The sequence below is a fragment of the Mytilus trossulus genome, chromosome 5, assembly GCF_036588685.1.
Source record: "Mytilus trossulus isolate FHL-02 chromosome 5, PNRI_Mtr1.1.1.hap1, whole genome shotgun sequence".
Lineage (NCBI taxonomy): Eukaryota > Metazoa > Mollusca > Bivalvia > Mytilida > Mytilidae > Mytilus > Mytilus trossulus.
In genome coordinates, this window is record NC_086377.1 from 66,444,365 (window position 1) to 66,466,545 (window position 22,181).

General features: G+C 30.8%; 1 protein-coding gene and 2 long non-coding RNA genes across 4 annotated transcripts; all 3 read left to right on the forward strand.

The window, feature by feature from the left end:
* Positions 1-5,216: 5,216 nt before the first annotated feature.
* LOC134718221 (zinc finger protein 227-like) lies at positions 5,217-5,807 on the forward strand. The gene has a single exon (XM_063580715.1). The coding sequence runs from the start codon at positions 5,217-5,219 to the stop codon at positions 5,805-5,807; it is 591 nt and encodes a 196-aa protein (XP_063436785.1).
* A 1,457-nt stretch (positions 5,808-7,264) lies between these two features.
* Positions 7,265-13,735, forward strand: LOC134719819 (uncharacterized). Of its 2 annotated transcripts, none has more exons than XR_010107710.1 (4): positions 7,265-7,357; positions 10,499-10,586; positions 12,507-12,683; positions 13,692-13,735. It is a non-coding gene; the product is annotated as an uncharacterized LOC134719819 (long non-coding RNA). The 2 variants fall into 2 exon arrangements; XR_010107709.1 differs by having other exon boundaries at positions 13,696-13,735.
* Positions 13,736-14,010: 275 nt separating this feature from the next.
* LOC134719095 (uncharacterized) lies at positions 14,011-20,699 on the forward strand. Its single transcript, XR_010107504.1, has 2 exons — positions 14,011-15,790; positions 18,699-20,699. It is a non-coding gene; the product is annotated as an uncharacterized LOC134719095 (long non-coding RNA).
* The last annotated feature ends 1,482 nt before the right edge of the window (positions 20,700-22,181 follow it).

Genomic DNA, 22,181 nt, shown 5'->3' on the forward strand with positions numbered 1-22,181 from the left:
TACTGTATTTATGTTTCTGTTCTAGTGATATACACAATATATAATTACTGTATTTATGTTTCTGTTCTAGTGATATACACAATATATAATACTGTATTTATGTTTCTGTTCTAGTGATATACACAATATATAATACTGTATTTATGTTTCTGTTCTAGTGATATACACAATATATAATTACTGTATTTATGTTTCTGTTCTAGTGATATATACAATATATAATACTGTATTTATGTTTCTGTTCTAGTGATATATACAATATATAATACTGTATTTATGTTTCTGTTCTAGTGATATACACAGTATATAATACTGTATTTATGTTTCTGTTCTAGTGATATACACAATATATAATACTGTATTTATGTTTCTGTTCTAGTGATATATACAATATATAATACTGTATTTATGTTTCTGTTCTAGTGATATACACAGTATATAATACTGTATTTATGTTTCTGTTCTAGTGATATATACAATATATAATACTGTATTTATGTTTCTGTTCTAGTGATATACACAATATATAATACTGTATTTATGTTTCTGTTCTAGTGATATACACAATATATAATACTGTATTTATGTTTCTGTTCTAGTGATATACACAATATATAATTACTGTATTTATGTTTCTGTTCTAGTGATATACACAATATATAATACTGTATTTATGTTTCTGTTCTAGTGATATACACAGTATATAATACTGTATTTATGTTTCTGTTCTAGTGATATACACAATATATAATTACTGTATTTATGTTTCTGTTCTAGTGATATACACAATATATAATACTGTATTTATGTTTCTGTTCTAGTGATATACACAGTATATAATACTGTATTTATGTTTCTGTTCTAGTGATATATACAATATATAATACTGTATTTATGTTTCTGTTCTAGTGATATACACAATATATAATACTGTATTTATGTTTCTGTTCTAGTGATATACACAATATATAATACTGTATTTATGTTTCTGTTCTAGTGATATACACAATATATAATTACTGTATTTATGTTTCTGTTCTAGTGATATATACAATATATAATACTGTATTTATGTTTCTGTTCTAGTGATATATACAATATATAAAATTATAATACTGTATTTATGTTTCTGTTCTAGTGATATACACAACATATAATACTGTATTTATGTTTCTGTTCTAGTGATATACACAATATATAATACTGTGTTTATGTTTCTGTTCTAGTGATATACACAATATATAATACTGTATTTATGTTTCTGTTCTAGTGATATACACAGTATATAATACTGTATTTATGTTTCTGTTCTAGTGATATACACAATATATAATACTGTATTTATGTTTCTGTTCTAGTGATATACACAATATATAATACTGTATTTATGTTTCTGTTCTAGTGATATACACAATATATAATACTGTATTTATGTTTCTGTTCTAGTGATATACACAATATATAATACTGTATTTATGTTTCTGTTCTAGTGATATACACAGTATATAATACTGTATTTATGTTTCTGTTCTAGTGATATATACAATATATAATTACTGTATTTATGTTTCTGTTCTAGTGATATACACAATATATAATACTGTATTTATGTTTCTGTTCTAGTGATATACACAGTATATAATACTGTATTTATGTTTCTGTTCTAGTGATATATACAATATATAATACTGTGTTTATGTTTCTGTTCTAGTGATATACACAGTATATAATACTGTATTTATGTTTCTGTTCTAGTGATATACACAGTATATAATACTGTATTTATGTTTCTGTTCTAGTGATACACACAATATATAATACTGTATTTATGTTTCTGTTCTAGTGATATACACAGTATATAATACTGTATTTATGTTTCTGTTCTAGTGATATATACAATATATAATTACTGTATTTATGTTTCTGTTCTAGTGATATATACAATGTATAATACTGTGTTTATGTTTCTGTTCTAGTGATATACACAATATATAATACTGTATTTATGTTTCTGTTCTAGTGATATACACAATATATAATTACTGTATTTATGTTTCTGTTCTAGTGATATATACAATATATAATACTGTATTTATGTTTCTGTTCTAGTGATATACACAATATAATACTGTATTTATGTTTCTGTTCTAGTGATATACACAGTATATTATACTGTATTTATGTTTCTGTTCTAGTGATATACACAATATATAATACTGTATTTATGTTTCTGTTCTAGTGATATACACAATATATAATACTGTATTTATGTTTCTGTTCTAGTGATATACACAATATAATACTGTATTTATGTTTCTGTTCTAGTGATATACACAATATATAATACTGTATTTATGTTTCTGTTCTAGTGATATACACAATATAATACTGTATTTATGTTTCTGTTCTAGTGATATATATTTATGATTATTTGATTACTAAAGATAAGCAAATATTTAATGATTATGTTATTATATTGGCAAAAAAATGATGATTATGTGATTACTAGGACCCCCCATGAGAGGCCTCATTGATGAATCATATCTTCGGATACAATTTATAAACCAAAGAACATTTAGATACATTGTAAAGTATAAAGATAATTGGCCAAGTAGTTTCAGAGGAGAAGGTTTTTTAGATAGTTTATGGCGATTGACGACGGACGACGACTGATATTGAAGAGACTGAGATTGAAATAGGAAGTATTTACTCTGGGGGAACAAAGGGGTGTTAAAGATAAAAAAGGATCTTTTAGGGGTGATCATATTTTTTTAATTTAAATTTCTAATTTAAGAAAAATGGCCAGTATTGCGTCATAGATTATTATAATATCTTTTACCCATTATTTTTTTTTGGTCAGAACGTGGAAAGAATCTTACTAGTAGTGATAGCCGAGCAGTATTACCCCCAAACCCTGGGCGTTGACACCGACGCCATATAATACTTTAATTAAAGATGCGAACATCATACCTTAGTGTTGGTTCATGTACATGCTGACATTGGGACGCCGACGCCATATTTGTGCCTAACCCCTATACGCCGACGCCATAGAAGATCTTATTTCGGGACGCGAACATCTTACCAGAGTTTTGTCCATGTATACCCACAAATCGAAACTCCGACTCCATATTTTGGCCTAAACCCTGGACGCTGACTCCATATAAGACCTTAAATCAGGTCGCGGACGCATTACCGTCTTGTCTAACAGTGTAAATCCTAAAATCAGGACGCCGACGCCATATTTGGACCTAAAATCGGGACATTAACATCATACCTTAGGGTTAAACCATGAGATTATGACATAAGGTCGTCAAAGTATCATGAGGGCCTACACCCTGGACGTCGACGTAAAATACGACCCGGAAATCGAGACGCGAACGTAGGATTTGACCATTTGACCCTGAAATCGGAACCCCGACGCCATATTTGGACTTTAACCTTGGACACCATCTCTTAATGTTGGATCAGTCACTTCACACCCTTGTGGAAAGTGGACCTGAATTCTTCTTAGCTAAACGCTTACTCTTTAAACCCAACACCAGAACCATATGTCTGTGGAAAGTACACTTTAATAAACGTTCTTAGATAAGTTACTACTAAAACATGCTTATAACAACTGTAAGAATTCTTCAAGATACACTATTTATATTTAATCAGTTAATCACATAAACTGTCACTCAATTCAGTAGACGGTACTATGAATATTTGATGAACTTATACAGACAATTTGGATTAAAAAGTTTGATATCATGTTATAAAAAGCATTACAAATTTCTACTTCCTACTATCCGGCACACCTCCTTGAACCGTCTAATTAATATCATATGTTCATGATAAAAAAGATACCTGAAATAATTGGATACAGAGATAAAACCCATCTGGTGTTTTGAAATGAGATACACTTATACATCATACCTTAGGGTTAAACCTCCACGAAACCTCTTTCGAAATTATTAACATCTATTTTATCAGAGTTTGACCTCTGTTGTCGTATTAAGCTGCGCCCTGCTGATGATTTTATTATCTTTTAAAATACACGAATAATGCAAACATGATTAAGAATTGAAAAATACGGGGTGTAAAAATATAAAAAAAAGAGAGGTATGAGCTGAAAAAATATTAAGATTAGACAAATATGGGCGGGAAAAATATTAAGAGTAGAGGTTGTGGGAGGTGAAAATATATAAAAAAAACAAAGTATGGCAGGCACAATATATAAAAAATAGAGAAATGTGGAAGGCTGAAACATTAATAATACAGTGATATTAGGGGGTGGGGTTAATAAGAAATAGACAAATATGCTAGACAAAAATATAAACAATATAGAAATATTGAAGCGAAAATATGAGGAACAGAGACATATGTGAGGCAAAATATAATGAATGGAGAAATATAAGCCCAAAGATATTAATTAAGGAAAACAAGAATTTGTATAATTGCATTTGCACGACCTTCGAAGACAGACGAGAAGCAAACATTCACCCAGTGAGCAGTTGTAACACCATAATCTAACCCAGCAACAGCAAAAGCAGGAGGCTTTCGTGTTCAGACACCCTTTTACCATGATTGTGTATGGTCCAACATCCTGCAAAAAAAAATCATTTTAGGAAAAAATATGCTTCAACAAATAAAAAGGCTGTGCAGATCGTGTCCAGACAGAATCGTTTGGTTGTATAAAAGGTGGCAACCTCTTTACGAGGAAAACGACGAACAGTGCATCCATATTGTCGATCCCTTAGATGTGTCGCTGCTAATGTTGATGTTGCGTCTGTAGCTGTTGCTGTTTTTGCTGCTTTTGCTGCTGCTGGGTTAGATCATAAAGGTACAGCTGCTTACTTGAAGAACGCTTGCTTCTCATCTGTCTTCGATTATCGTGCAAATGCAATTTAACATATTCATATTTTCCTTAATTTTTTGGCCTATGTGTTTCTTTGATACATATATGACTTGGCACTGCACTTTAATATAAATCCCGTCATAGTGTGATTGGACTATAATAAATTAGTGTATTTTGTCATTAATTTTTGCTTATATGCTTGGTCTTGATTAAGATTATTACACAATGTTGAATGCTGTACCCCTATTTGTGACATTTTTACCTCTTATTTCTGTCTGTATGTTTTCATTCACGCATCATTGTCCATATAATGGAAGTTAATGCGACTGTTATACAAGTGAGAGGTTTAGCTTTGTTTTGTTTTATTGATAGAGAAAGTATGGAGCAGACGTCAGATACTAGAGATGATATGGAACAGACGTCAGATACTGGAGAAAATATTGAGCAGACGTCAGATACCAGAGATGATATGGAACAAACCTTGGATATACGAGTCAAACCTCATAAATGTGGTGTGTGTGGTGTTGGATTTGAACAAATAAAACTCTTAAAGACACACATGAGTACACATAATGGCGAGAAACCATTTCAATGCGGTATTTGTGATAAAGGGTTTAGCACAAATTCTATATTTCAGAGACATATACAAGATCATGCTGGTAATACACTTTATAAATGTGAGTCATGTGGAAAAGGGTTTAGTCGAAATTCTCACTTACAGAGACACATTAGAAATAAAATATGTGATAAACTGTATAAATGTGATGTATGTAGTCAGATTGATAAATTACAAAGACATGATAGAATACATACTGGTGTTAAACCATTTCTCTGTAGAATCTGTGGTCAAGATTTTAATTATAGATGTGACTTGAAGAAACACATGAAAAGAAGACATCTAGAGGTTTCTGGGGGTAAAATTATAAATGTGATGTGTGTGGGAAAAGTTTTACTCATAATTATCCATTAGAGTACACATGCGAACACAAACCCTATCATTGTACTATTTGTTGTAAAGATTTCAGAGGGGACTTGACGATACACATGAGAATACATACTGGTGATAAACCCTATCATTGTAGTATTTGTGATAAAGATTTTAGTCGTAAAAGGGACGTAACAAGACATATGAGAACACACACTGGTGATGAACCACCCGATCCTGCAATGTTAGCCAGTAATAGTGGAGATCTATTAGTAAAATTAGTCCACTAGTAACACTAACAACAGTATACTTTTATACTGCACAGTATAAGATGTTAGCAGTTGTAGAACGTAACAACGTACAATATATAAATACTCAGTACCAACACGGATCTTTTCCGGGATAATGTTAACGTACTTGTTGTATTACCCGGAACAACGACGGAAATAACTTCTGCGGTAAAGCGACTGTCGGTTTTTGAAACAACACAAATGTTTATAATAGAGTAGTATTACAAGAGACATCTTTAATAGTTAAAAACTTTAATTACCTTTTTTATTTATAAACGAATGGTTGCTATTCTTCAAAGACTGATTTTCCTTAGAATCATAAAAAGTTTGTTTATTTTGTAACAACGGTTGGTTTTAGTTTTATAGATATATATCTCATCCTGAAGCTAGGCAATAGCTAATTGGTCAAAAACATCAGACCAACAACTGCATGAACTTTTTTTTCCTTCATTTTTTTCTAGGTCAGTTTTATTGGAAAAAGTTGCTCTGGCGGAACAGTTAGATACCTCAGTCCTGCATGTTGTAAATGTATCAAAATAAGCATAAATGACTTTTACAGAACAGTTGGATACCTGCATGATGATCCATGATGGATCATTGGTATCAAGGACTATCAAATAACCATTATCATATGACATAATGTGTACTGTTGAGCATAGACTAGTTTTCATAAGCAGTTATTGACAATAATCTGTAAGTTGCATGTGCATCATATGTATAGTATTTTGAGAGTATTTTCATGTGCTTTTATATGTTGTACAATTTTGAGCGTTCATAAAGAATATTATTAAAAAAAAATCTGTATCTTTTTTTCTTTACTCGGAAGATATAGTTTTTCGTTTACATGAATGAAGACGCATTTTATTGAAAAGGTAGTTACAAATATATCAAATATAAACCGGGATTTATAAATGTTTTAACCTATTTATCACTCGGTTTATTTTTTTAATATTCTATATTATTTGTTTACACTTTCGGTATTTAGCTGTATCCTGCCTCCAAATGACCTTAGATCGACTCCAAATCACCTTTTGACGTCAAGCAACAAACAATTTTAAATTGTGACGTCAAATATTTTAAATTATGATGTCAAGGTTTACGGGAACCTGTGTGACTTTATGTAATGGCGGACAAATTTGCATACAAGTGTAAATACGTCTAATAGACGTATCTAGGCTATACCTTTCTACCTTTTGCATACCCAGAGTCACGTGTTATTTGTAAGTTTCCAGCCGCCATTTTTGGAATTTTGAAGCGATCAGAAGAAAGAAATCTGTGATTTATTTGCCACAAAAGCATGTATTGGTAAAAATATATAGACAAGCACATAACAGGGGTCGATACTGACATGGTTTAACATTACTGTTTCATGTTAAACGTTCTAACTTTTCAAACACTCTCCAAAACCGTGAGCGGATCCTGTATTGCCGGTATTGATCGGTACCGTATTGGCTGTAATGAGCATGTATCGCACAGACACTTGTTTCTATCCATAGGAAGTCGAATATCCATAAATAGAAGGTGGATAACAGGTTTTTTTTAGGTCACCACGGTCTCCACTTAGGACGCTTTTTCTACCCTTTAAATTAAATACAAAAAAATCTATTTAGGCCTATATGTGTAGCGGAGTTGCTTCCCGGTATCGGTATCGTTCGCCCTGATTACATGTTCGCCCTAGGTTCGTTCGCACTGAGTTTGTTCGCCCTGGTGTTCCGTTCGCCCTGAGTTCGTTCGCCCTATTCTCATTAACGATATGTATATATGTTACATTAATGAAAGAAATGCATATTTATATTAAAATTTATGTTTATCTATTAAAGCTGAATACAGAATATTAATTAAATAAAATTCGTGGCTAAAGTTAAACATATAAATAACTTAGTCTTTAGTTTTTTTTTCATGTCAAATACTTTGTAGTCTTTGAATCCACAGAACCTTTTCCTTGTAGCAGAAGGACAACATAATAACTTAGTATTCAGTGTTATACAAACAGCAACACGTAATTGCATCATAAATAAATATTCGGTGAATTTAAACAGACTTCAACCATTTGTCAACATACAAATAGTTTAGTCTTCAGTTGTTTTACATTTGAAAATACAATGTAGTGCTGAAATTTCAAGACACTTATTTCCCAGAAGCAGCAACAAGTAATTCACAAAAACTAATTTCCTAGTAACGTATTTACATACAGATACTAACTTAGTTCTCAATACCTTGAAGTCAAAATATCTTGTAGTCCTGAAATTTACAAGAACTTATAATCTAGTAGCAGCTAGCTGTAGACAACACAATACATCGTACATATTCGGCGAAATTGTCAAGAACTTATAACCTAGTAGCAGCTAGCTGTATACAACACAATACATCGTAAATATTCGACGAAATTGTAGACTGACTTCAAAATATTCAATTAAAAACACACAACACAACACTGTAATAAAAAATAAAAATCAGGGCAAACATACCCAGGGCGAACAGGTATCAGGGTGAACGGTCTCAGGGCGAAACGGAACTAGGGCGAACAGTAACTAGGGCGAACCGAAATCAGGGCGGACGGCAGCAGATTCTTGCTTCCCCTCCTTAGTACAGGTAGAACATTTAAAGCCAGTCTCAATCAACTGAACTAGGGAATTGATTCTTTGGCTCAGTGGTTTAACACACTGACTTACGCAGGCGGCCTGGGTTCCAATGATATGCCTGTGGTGAGGATATAAATTTGTAGATTAGATGCACTGGTTACATTTGGCGCCTAACTAAAAAATCCATGATGGTTATCTGGAGTATTGCCCTGATTTGCGTTGTTTAGAGTCATATATAAAGATATGATGACTTGTGGCAGTGGAATAGTGTGGCGTAGTTGCTTCTCCTCCTTAGTACATGTAGAACATATAAAGCCAGTCTTAATCAACCGAGCTAGGGTATTGATTCCTTGGCTCAGTGGGTTAAAGCACTGACTGTCACCCAATCTTCCACGGTTTGAATCTTGGTGGTGACGATATAAATTTGTAGAGGAGATACAGTATACTCTCGGGTTACATATGGATAGTCGACTTTCATATGGATAGAAACAAGTGCCTGTGCTGTATCGTCTGTACAATGTCAATGGCCAATGCTAATGTCAAAATTATCTTTTGGTTAAAACATGCATAAAAAACATTCAATAATAGATATTGTGAATCAGGAACATATATTAGATATACTGTTCCCAGGGTGAATCTGAATGTACAATCAGTTGAGTGTAAAATACACAGAAACCCTCATAAAACATGTAAAATGAAAATAATTAAGTCATGTTTCTGGACAACCCCTTGCTTTTTTAATCTATCTATATTTAGACTGATGTAATTCCAAAATTCTTGCCGAACAAGATCTTAAGACAAGACAAACAATTAAGCCAAAAATTAATATTTATGTACAAAGTGGTTGCAGTCCAATTCCTCAAATAAGCATTTCCGAAGAGAACCACAACTGCCAAGAAATTCGAACAATAACCAGATTTCACACAACAAATATTGTGGAAAATCAAGAAAAGAATCACTCTAAGTGTTTTGACATTCCACAAAGCAAAGTACCACAATATTCAGACTCATTCTTTGTATCGATAAAGACGGTGATCGTGTGGAGTCATCTAGACAACACTGTAGTGTCACCACATCAAGAAATGAAGCAAAGAGAGCTTCAAATCTGCTGTCATGCCCCATCAATAAATCAGCAGTGCTCTTTACAAAATATATATTAAGTTTTTGTATTAAAGCTAGTATTGGTATTAAATTGACAACATTAATGGATTCATTCAGACACAGAGATCTTTTAGCTTCAAATACTTAAAAAAATATTTATTTAACATAATATTTAAAATGGGTGCTAGAATTTAACCAGGTGCTTTGATAGATTATTAGGAGACCATATTCAGCTTAATACGTTAACACATAACCCACTCAGGGATCATTATTTGCCTTCCAAATTGAATAACTGTACCGATCCAAATTTGAACCGAACCTGTGATCCTTGCAGAAAAAGTCTCTGCTCTACTAACTCAGCTCAATGAGTAATCCACAAGCACATGTTGAAATATCAACAAGGTCAGTGAAAGTGAGACTTATAAAAGTGGAAGCACAGCTACTATCACATGTTTCAAGAGACAATGATATGCCGGCAGTATCAATTAACATCACTTATCCCTGGCTGTAGGTTTTACTAACTGTTAACCACCCTTTGTTGTTTTTGTGTGTTGCTTAAGCATGTTAAGTGTTTTGTGTGGTGTTCAATAAAAACAATTTGAAGAGATGGACAAAATAATTTAAAATTGCCATATATAATACGTACTTATATAATAATAATAGAATATATATATATATATGTACAATGTAGGTAATATGATAATATTATGTGAAAAGATTTTTGATTGCTATTAATTGTTTGTTTATATCTTCTTTATTGAAGCTCAACTCATGGACTGCAGTTTTTGGCAATTTTCAACAATGGAAGAAAACTTGAAACAGAAACCAAGATACAGATATCAGCAGTTAATGTATAATGCAAAACTTTTATTTTAACATATTCAACATCCCCTGACTTTGTACTCGTATTAATGTTTGTGTCAAAGAGCAGAAAACAAAGTCCCTCTAAACTATTCTAAGTTTGATAATTATTCACTAATTACAAATGAATTAGTCTAGTAAATAATTTACAATGAATGCCTAGAATGTAATTTCATTCTTCACATTATATATATTGTTGTTGGCTCTGATTCTGACCAATAAGTGAGTTCTGAATTAAAGTTTTTCACCAGAAAGGATCGTCAATTTGGCACATCTTTATGATGTCATATTAAAACCAGAGATGGCTCGCCTGTACAAATGTATCTTTGCTCTATTAAAAGGCTCTAGCACTTTCACAATCGTTATTCTGTAGGTTAGTATAGAATATAGAAATAAATAATGTTTTGTAAGTCTGTAATCTTGATTCCTCCCGTACGAAATTATAAGGCGTATTACGCCTGGAAATAAGGCGTAAACCAGGCGTAAGTGGTAGTTACGTGTCTAGATCCAAGCGTAAGGGAGCAGGAAACGTAAATTTGTAGTCCTTACGGGCGTAGAAAAAAGCAGTACAGCTGGCGTAAATTGAAATTAGCAAGGCGTAAGTTTTCTTACGGGCGTAAATAAAAATACCCATAATGCTTTGTTTAAAGGATCATGGGATTTTTTTTCAAAATTAGGCTCTTTAGTTTGCAAGAGTTGGACACATGGCAGCTTCATATATATTCAGTGCTAATTTGCTTGTTTTGTGCTCTTTGAAAGAATCTGAAATTGGAAATACTGAATCAAATAAATAAATGAAAATTGTGAAATAAAAGGAAAGTAGTTATACATGGTAAATGATAATAATGTGAGTATAACTTTTAGTTATTAAGACTATTATGTAATCTATCAGAATTTTTGAAATCCCAAAACCTTTATCCTTGGATAATAACACTAAAATCTTTTACTTTAAGTTAAATTGCAGTATTGTCATTTATATTTTAGTTCAAAAGACAATAATTTTCAAAAACAACTTAGTTAAAATGCTATTTTTATTGCAAGAAAAAGTAATTGTCATAATTCTTATTTAAACTTAAACTTATTTGAGCCATTGTCTGCATAAAATGTATGTATTTCTATATAAGCTTCTTCAAAGGTTAATATTTTTTGTCAAACAATAAGAAATAAAATCAACAGCACAGAAGTTTGTATCAAATACACAAAAGTACACAGCAAAGTTAATACACTGAACTAAAATAAGTGTAGTATTATGTTAAGATATTACGCCTGGTTTATTTATTGACCAGGCGTACTCATTTGCATATTACGCCTATTTTTTTGTGAACCAGGCGTACTCATTTAAATATTACGCCTAATTTTACGCCTGGTTTACGCCTTAGTTACGCCTAATTTACGCCTGGTTGACGCCTGGTTGACGCCTGGACATGCATATTGTAAACACTGCAATGCCGCCAGGATAAAGTATGATTTTTACGCCTGGTTTCCGTGTCATATACGGGCGTCACAGTTCATACAGGAATTTGTTTCATGTGTATGACTGAAGGAGGGTGACTATCTTTTTGGATTTAAATTTCCCAAATATTTTGTGCAGTATAAAATCACACTTTTTCTCCTGTTTGTTCAACATGTACATGTATGCATGTTTTTGGAATGATGATGCATACATTTTTGTCATGTGGTGATGGAAGTCACATGACAGATTCGTCTGAAAACCATATCTCAGAACTGGCCTATGCTCACATAGTTAATATACCTTTCATTGTGATTTTATTGTTGTAATTACCAATTATGTCTATCGATTGTAACTGATTTTATGCCCTTTATAGGCCCTGTTATTTGGGAAATAAAAATATTCTATTCTATTCTACTCACATACTATTTTTGTACAGGAATAAATTCTTATATTTCAGGTACAGATGCCCTTAAACATGTTAAAGTGTTTGATGAAGTAAAGAGCAAGATACTATCCCATTTAGCAGCGATACTGCATGACTTTAATTCCCAGACAATATGACAAAGAATACCGATTGGCATGATTGGACACCAATATATAGTTCACACATGAGAACTGAGAAGATGTTTTTAGGGTAAACCACATTGCACTGAAATTATTCAAATAATTTAAAGATATAAAGCAAATATTTAAAGAAATTGTCTGTCTGCCAATTACACAGAAGTCAACAACTATAGGTCACTGTAAGCCTTTAACAAAGAGCAAAACTAACACCACATAGTCAGCTGTAAAAAGACCCAAAATAAAAAATGTAAAACAATTCAAACGAGAAAACTAATGGCCTTATTTATGTAAAAAATAATATGTAACTCAGCAACAAACAACAACTACTGTCAATTACAGGTTCTTGACATGGGACAGGCACATACAGAATGTGCAGGGTTACACTTGTTTGAAGGTGCCATTCTCCTTCCCCTAACCGGGAACAGTGCTGAACATTATAAAGAGTCATTATAACAACAAACTATAAAAATCAATTGAAAAATGCTTAATAGCTCATCTCATGGGATATGAATAGGAATACATCTAAAAAGAACCAAAAAAACTAGAAAACTAACAGCCTAAAGTTTAAATGAATGAAAAACAAATATTTAACACAGCAACAAGAGACAACCACTGAATTAATTACAGGCACATACACTAAGGATAGATCTGTTACTGACAGCTGGTTCATGTAGTTCAAAGCCAATAATAATTAATAAAATTCATGCATCTAAGACTAAATAATTAATCAATACACCTGCAATGTTCAGCCAATGGATTTAGTGATAAGGCGTCATAAACAGTCAGAGAAAAACATGACCATGTGCAATGCCAAGATACAAGTATTGACAGAATTGTAGATCCATGAATGTGCATATGTAAACAACTACAATTATAGTTTGTTTTTAATTTACAGATAACAAATCAATAATAATACCAATAAAAACAGTATTCAAAGATCTAATAACTAATTATTGTGTTGATTTAATAACCTTTTCGAATAAATTAATTTAAAAGATAGATAAGTCTTTTCTATACTTCTGGGCTCAAAAAGCAACATGTGATCAATATATACATTTGTTCTTTTTTTTCATATGAGGCAGACTTCATACATGTACAGGAGCTTCTTTGGAGGTTTGAAAATTTGGAATTTCATAGTGAAATATCGACCAGAAGGAGGTGACAAAATTTCATGGACAAGGACACTATTTTATTATGAAATACGGTCAGTGGACAATATTTAGTTAGGAGCCTCTGGTCTTTGTTAGTCTTGTATTATTTTAATTTTAGTTTCTTGTGTACAATTTGGAAATTAGTATGGAGTTCATTTTCACTGAACTAGTATATATTTGTTTAGGGGCCAGCTGAAGGACATCTCAGGGTGAGTGAATTTTTCGTTACATTGAAGAACTGTTGGTGACCTTCCGCTGTTGTTTTTTCTATGGTTGGGTTGTTGTCTCTTTGATACATTCCCCATTTCCTTTCTCAATTTTATTTTAAAATATTTTTTAATCAAATTATTACACAATTAAATTTGAAATAGTACATAAGCATGCAGCATGCACATTTTTGATTTATAATTGAAATGGTTTTGTATATCAAGGAATTTCTATTATTACTAATAGTGCAGTTTTAAATTTGCATCTATACATTACAAATGGTTAAGTATACAATAAAGAATTGTCTAACGTATATGTTTCATTGTATTACATTATAATACTAATATACAAATATAATAAATGCACTGACAATCACTTATTTTGTAAATTTATACACAGGCACATGTTGCAGAAAAAAACAACCTATATAACATGAAAATATGTTAATAACCTCCCCTTCATGAGACAAAATTCAATGACAATCTGTCTATGAAATATTGTCTCAATAATCACTAAATATAACCTCCCTTTAACAGGACAAAATTTCATAGTATTCATCTGTGAAATATTGTCTCAATACACACAAATATAACCTCCCTTATATATTGTCATACAATATTTCATAGGACAATATTTTGCTTTACATATGTGTGTTATCATGGTTATAGTCTAACTTATAGATATCATGTATGGCTTTTTTACCGAAATAATACCTATCAAGTAGTTACTTTAAAAAAGATAATGGTAACTTGTAGGCAAATCACTTGAAAGAAAATTGTAATTGAAGAATATTAAGATAATAATAGTTGATGATTTTGTTTTAAAAAAAAAGAGAGATATCACTGGTGTTCAACTTATCATGGCTGATGTAGAAATAAGTAAAATTGTTTTGTGTTAATTTCTCTGTGTAAACATGTTGTTGTCGAGTATGAGTCTGCTGCTCAGTTGATCTGTTGATTGAGACAGCGAATATATCTTAATACATGTATTGCTTAAAGTTTGATAGTGGTACCAAAATTGTGAATACATGCATGGTTATATTAAACTTATTTACTTTTTGCTTTGTGGATATATTATTCTATATATTTTACAAAAGTTTGAATTAATTAAGGGTAAATATTGATTGGTATATAGCAAACTTAAAGAAGAAGAACATGTACATGTATTCATTAACTTAAATGATTTTAAAGTTTTATCAGATAAAAAATCAATTAATCAATAACTGTTTATTAATTCTTTTTCTTAGTGATTATTTAGATCAAAACCTATTCCCTAATATGCTACAAATGTCAATTGCTAAAATGTTCAAACTATCTTCTGTGTTTTTCTGGACAACTTGATATATTATATTTCTTAATAATAAACACAATTTGGTTTTGACCTGCATCTCATTTTAGAAAATAACTATTTCCCATTTTATGTAATGGCTTGATGGACAGACGTATATAAAAAAGCTGTTATTAAAATAACTTGCCAATATTTTATGCTCAACTTACCAATCACAATTTTCACAATAATAATTAAAAAAGAAATAAACATCACAATTTTTTTTATTGATATGTAAAGTCCTATGCATACCAGAGCTATAGTTATTTTGTTTTAAATGTGAACTGTAGAAGGTCATTATTTGTATTGATATGCCAGGAATTCAACATTGTCATTGTTTATTTCCCTTTTTCATAGTTATGCCGTGGAACATGCTTTTTCCCCAATCTGTCAAAATCATATTAAAAATGTCTACTTTTTTCAGATGAATCATTGCTGGGTCCTTGAAAACCTTACTGGAACTTCTTCTGATACTGGAAATTGAAAACAACTGGTTAGTATAATAACATTTATAACAGCATTGTTTAAAACTCCTGTGGTAAAGAGGATTCATTTGGTGAATGTAATTTCCATTTCATATTGATATTATTGATGCTAGTGAATAAGATGATAATATGATGTTTTTTCTGTATTACAAAGGAAAATAATAGATTTGTAAATTACCCAAGTTCATTTTGTTTATTTATATCTTTCTCTTTCCTTTACAAATGTTTTTTTTAAACTTAATTAAGTGAGTGTTAAATGTGAAAATATGGAGATGTGGTATGATCACCAATGTAAAGCTATCCTCAAATGAAATGATGTAGATATAAGGAACAATAAATAATGCCTTTAACAATGAGTATAAAAGACCTAAACATTACTAATTAGAAAGAACAACAACCAGATTTACTAAATGAAATAAAAAAAAAAAATAATATGGAAACCATTGAAACCTATATTATGTAAAAAATATGATCATATTCCAAATTCCAACAGTATCAACCTTACATATATTAGTCCAAATTGCCCCAATTGTTCAGGGGTCTACCTCTGCAGTCGTATCAGGCTGTGCTCAGTGAAGCATTTTTATTAGTTTCTTTGTTGATTTCATTAATAGGTATATGGAAATCATGAATTTTGAATAACAAACAAAGTAAAAACATCTGGTGTGTTTTTGTTGGCAATGTATTTTCTGGAACAGCCCTTATGTGTTTTAATATAATAAAAAAAAAAAATAGATTTAACATTTTATTTTTTTCAAGTTGATAAATGCAATAAAAAAAATTGTGATAGAATTTATATTACTCCAATCCAGGTTACCAGATGTGGCATTAAGTTTGCCAATGAGACAACTCTCCACCAGAGACCTATAGATTAATGATGCAGATGTTTATGATAAACTACATATTTAAATGGCTACCCAAGTCAAACTGAACTGCTATTATTAGCTGTTTTTTAGCTGTTATTTGCCAGTTATTCATATTTTAAGCAGTCCTTTAGCTGTTCTAAGCATTCAATCTAATAGCAGTTTGAAAAACTGCCACATTTCACCATTTCTTAGCATTCGGCTTAGCATTCGTCTTAGCATTCATCTTAGCATTCGACTTAGCATTCGTCTTAGCATTCATCTTAGCATTCCTCTTAGCAGTCAGGACAACAGTTATGACAGCAGTTCGATAGCAGTTGACCTATTAATCTTTGTTATAAAAATGCTTGGATCTGGCTATGTTTTCAGCTTGAAGTTAAACATTTATTTGAAGATAATTTGATCATTTTCAAATGTGCATTTTGGCTCCATGTTGTGTGGAAATACTTGCTAGTGAAAAACTGTATTTTTGTCATTTATAAGCTTAATTTTGGATGAATTGAATACTTTTACACACCTGCAGTACAGTAAGTTGAAAGTTACAGTTAATGCTTGTGTATATTCTGACATAACTTTGTTGGGGGAAACAGAAATCATACAGAAAGCCCACAAAAAGGGGGGATAGTTGTTTACTTAAATAGAATATCTGATGTTGACAGGATTGTATTAGAATACTAGCATATATATACTTACAGTTCAAGACGTTATTTGAAAAAAATAGATATGATTATTTTAATCTATTATTTTGTTAAAAAAACAAATCTAATCGTATTCGAGAGTTGAAAAAAGGGGGAGGGAATTCATAGGTAAACCTAGACTGCAAATAGCTGATTGGTTAAAATTGTCCAAACAATCAATTTAATGAAATTAATTTATAATATATAATTTTACTTTAGTTTGTTTCAGAAAAAAGAAACATAATATATATTACATGTATCAAGAATTTATTTGTTTAAAATTCCAAAAGAGAAAGAGGATATAACTGTTGTCTTTTGGTCCACATTTAATAGAATAAAAACAGTACATTTGGCATGTTTGGTAATAAAATAATGATAACAATGAAATAACTTCTTATTTGAAAATCACTTAGTCAAGGTACTGATAAGCCTCTTAGCAGTAATAGCTCTTTTTTAATTGTTCCTATATCATTACGGCCACTTATATAATTAATAAAGGGTCTAAGACCAGCTAAAGTAAGTGCTACTCTTTTTTTTTTTTTACATTCCCGTAAAATTAAGTCTGTTATTAGATTGTATAGTTACTGCTCTAATTACAAATATAAGTTTAAGTACAACTTTTTGAAATTTCACATAAGACTTACAGTAAAATATTAGAATTTTAATAATTTTTGCTTTCATATCTTGTACACTGTATATTGATTACCAGTATTCATGTGTCGCCTTTGTAATACTATTGCAACTTTTGGCAGATCTGATAGCATTCCACAGCAGTTATTAGCAGTTTATAAAACCATATTAGGATGTAAAACTTAGCAGTTGGCATGAATATTCATTATTGACAGCTGTTGTTATAGCAGTTCTCATGAATATTCATTATTTGATAGCTGTTATTATAGCAGTTCTCATGAATATTCAGATCTCATTTAAATTTTTCGTCAAAAATAACTGCCAAAGAACTGTGAAGGCTAAATAAACTGCTAAGAAACAGCTATGGAATGCTATTGGAATGCCTTTATGCAAATTAATCATTGCCTTATATTTAGTAACTGTGAATGCTAATAAACTGCCAAATAACTGCTGTCAAGTGGGAACTGTGAATGCTAATTAACTGCTAAAGAACTGCAATTCACTTTGACTTGGGTACCTACTCATTCTGGATATGACATCATTTTTTTCATTTTCGAAACAAAAAACATTTGATTATCTGTAGCTAACATTATTTTGATACTCTTCATAGATCAGTTTTTGCAAATTAGCCTATCTCTTAATGGATTTTATAATCAAAGGGAATATGTGGAAAAAAAGCTTTATTAAAGTACATTGATATTTAAAATTAATAATTAATAGCCATGAAACAATGATTTTATTTTCAGCTCATTTTGGAAGAAAATTAACAGAGGAAAGATACAGATATGCAAGAATTTAATATTTCAATTGCACTTAATATTTCTTTTGTATATGGCACCTATTTTTGACTGTCAAATAATGGTATTGTTGTTATCTTTGCCATATTAACAAATATACCTGATCAAATTTGTTCATTAGTAGAAACTTAGATTTCAAATATCTATTCACATAAGGTGATTTTTTTCACAATTTTTTCTTATTTTAAAAATAAAACTATTTTGATTTGTCTGAAGTTCATTTCATAAAAATTTCAAATTCTAAATGAGACCTGATTTAGCGCATACTCCATCACAAATTGAGATAACGTTAGTATTGTTTTTGGAGTATCCATTATTCTAATACGGCCAACGTATTGACAGGTCTTCATATAAGTGTGTCCAGCATATCATTGATTCAAGAACAGTAAATAGTGAAAATTAACATAAATATTTAAAAAAAATTATTTTGGTTTAACATTATTATTTTTCACAGTTGTGCATCATAATTTTTTCAAATGTCTTCTTATAACAGGATTTTAACAAAAACTTATACAGATGTATTAAGATAGTTCAAAATGATTGACAAATTTTTAAACTTGTATTAGGAAGTCATAAAAAATTGATAAATAATATAGGCCTTATATGTATTCCATAGGACAGATTTCATTTTTGTCCATATTTGTATAAATGTTGCACCTTTATTTTTATCTTTTTGTAGATTTGTATGTGGCTCCACTCATCACCTATTGACTTGTTGGTTATATTTATATATATATGAATATTTAGCAAATAATGGTGGAAATCTGATTTTTTTTTAGAATACAGTCATGAATTTTGCGAAATAATGCAAAAATTAATGTTTTAACCAAATCCACCTACATTTATGATGTCGCAAATACATCAAATACAGAAAAACTTTTTTGAAATGATGGTTGTAAAATATTTTGATGTATGTCTTCATAACAATATCACATGTATAAAATGTTCTCCTTTTTAGGTCGCCATTCCAAAGGAACATTGAGCTTTTGCCATCACATGACGTCAATCGTCTGTGGTGTAAACTTTTTCAAACATCTTCAACTCTGAAACTAATGAACTAATTCCAAGCAAACTAAGCTAAATGATCCTTAGGGTATCTAAAATCAAGTATGGGTATATTTTCTGTTTTTGTGGAAAAAAAACATAGCCGCTATGGCTAAAAAAAGAACATAGGGGTGAAATGCAGTTTTTGGCTTAAATCTCAAACCCTTTAAGCATATATAACAAATCTGATGTGACATAAAAATGTTGATTGCTGGAAGGTCAAATTCTTTCAGCCATAACATTTCCAAATGAATCTAACAACCCACTTGCTGCCACTAATTTGGTAATTTTAAGTAAATTTGCAATTTTTTATTATAATCTTGAATATTATTAAAGTGATAAAGATAAACTGTACATAGAAAAAAATTCAGCAAAATTAAGATCTACAAATTAAAGTATATATAAGACCAAAATTGTCAATTCATGCCCTTTAAAGAAATTTTCACAATTTCATGAATTTATTCATCTTAATTAAGTTTACTTTACTTTTCTTCGAAACGATTTTCAATTTCAGCTAAAATTTGGCTGGATGAGTTTCAGAGTATCAATTAGAAATTATGTATCTTATTTATTACCTTGTAGATCAAGAAACATAGCCACTATGGCTAAAATGTGTTTTAAATTCTGTATGTTATCTGTGAGGGCTATTCCATTACAATTTATGTGGGAGGGAAGGAAGGGAAGTTTGGTTATTGAATGTGTGTCATTAGTCTTTTTTTAGTAAGCCTCTATTACCCTTATGTAAAATTATCTAAAAAAATGTTCTTGGTTGTAGGGATATGTGAAAGTCAGCCCTTACAAACTTCATTGCTGATTAGCATAGATGCAACAAGAACATTAACTGATGAATGATTTATTAATTATTTGTGACTAAAAATGAAATAAAATTTGTGTCAAAAAATGTTATTACTAGTTTGAACCCAGTATTATATATAAAAAGATGTGGTATGATTGCTAGTGAGACAACTGTCCACAAGAGACCAAAATGACACAGAAATTAACAACTATAGGTCACTATTGCTTTCAACAGCGAACAAAGCCCATACCGCATAGTCAGCTATAAAAAGGCCCCAAAATGACAATGTAAAACAATTCAAACGATTTATATGCAAGTAATTAGTCCCTTACTGATGAAGTCAAAGAGGACAGTCCAACTAAAAGTTTGAACGCTGATTTATTTTCTGTCAAATCAAGTCAAGTTTAGGCTTGAAGTATTTATTTGATATTTCTTATATAGTGCTGATTGAATGCCTACCGGTATGTTTAATTTTGTCCCCCTGTCATAAAAGACTTTGTTTTGGTGTATTAGATGATTGTGATGTGAACAAATCAGTGACAGCTACAAAAACATGACAACATATATATGGTTCATTGGTCAATTTTAAATTCTCTCAGTTTGGTCTGTTTCTTGGATACTGTAAGCATTAAGTCTACAGTATTGATGTATGGAATGGTTACAAGTTCTACATTATCTAGAATTTTAGCAGTTATATCTGACCTTCAACAAAGAACAATCGTTACAATAAGACAACTATCCAACTAATATTTTGTATAAAAGCAATTATAGGTATTCTGACCTTCAAAAATGAACAATTGTTACAATAAGACAACTATCCAACTAATATCTTGGATATAAGTAATTATAGGTAATCTGACCTTGAACAACGGTTACAATAAGACAACAATCCAGCTGAGATCTTGTATATAAGCAATTATAGGTAATTTGACCATCAACAATGAACAATTGTTACAATAAGACAACTATCCAACTAATATCTTGGATATATTAAAGCAATTATAGGTAATCTGACCTTCAACAATGAACAATGGTTCCAATAAGACAACTATCCAGCTGAGATCTTGGAAATCAATTATAGGTAATCTGACCTTCAACAATGAACAATGGTTTCAATAAGACAACTATCCAGCTAAGATCTTGGATATATTAAAGCAATTATAGGTAATCTGACCTTCAACAATGAACAATCGTTACAATAAGACAACTATCCAACTAATATCTTGGATATAAGCAATTACAGGTAATCTGACCTTCAACAATGAACAATGGTTCCAATAAGATAACTATCCAGCTGAGATCTTGTATATAAGCAATTATAGGTAATTTGACCTTCAACAATGAACAATTGTTACAATAAGACAACTATCCAACTAATATCTTGGATATAAGCAATTACAGGTAATCTGACCTTCAACAATGAACAATGGTTCCAATAAGACAACTATCCAGCTGAGAACTTGTATTTAAGCAATTATAGGTAATTTGACCTTCAACAATGAACAATTGTTACAATAAGACAACTATCCAACTAATGTCTTGGATATAAGCAATTACAGGTAATCTGACCTTCAAAAATGAACAATGGTTCC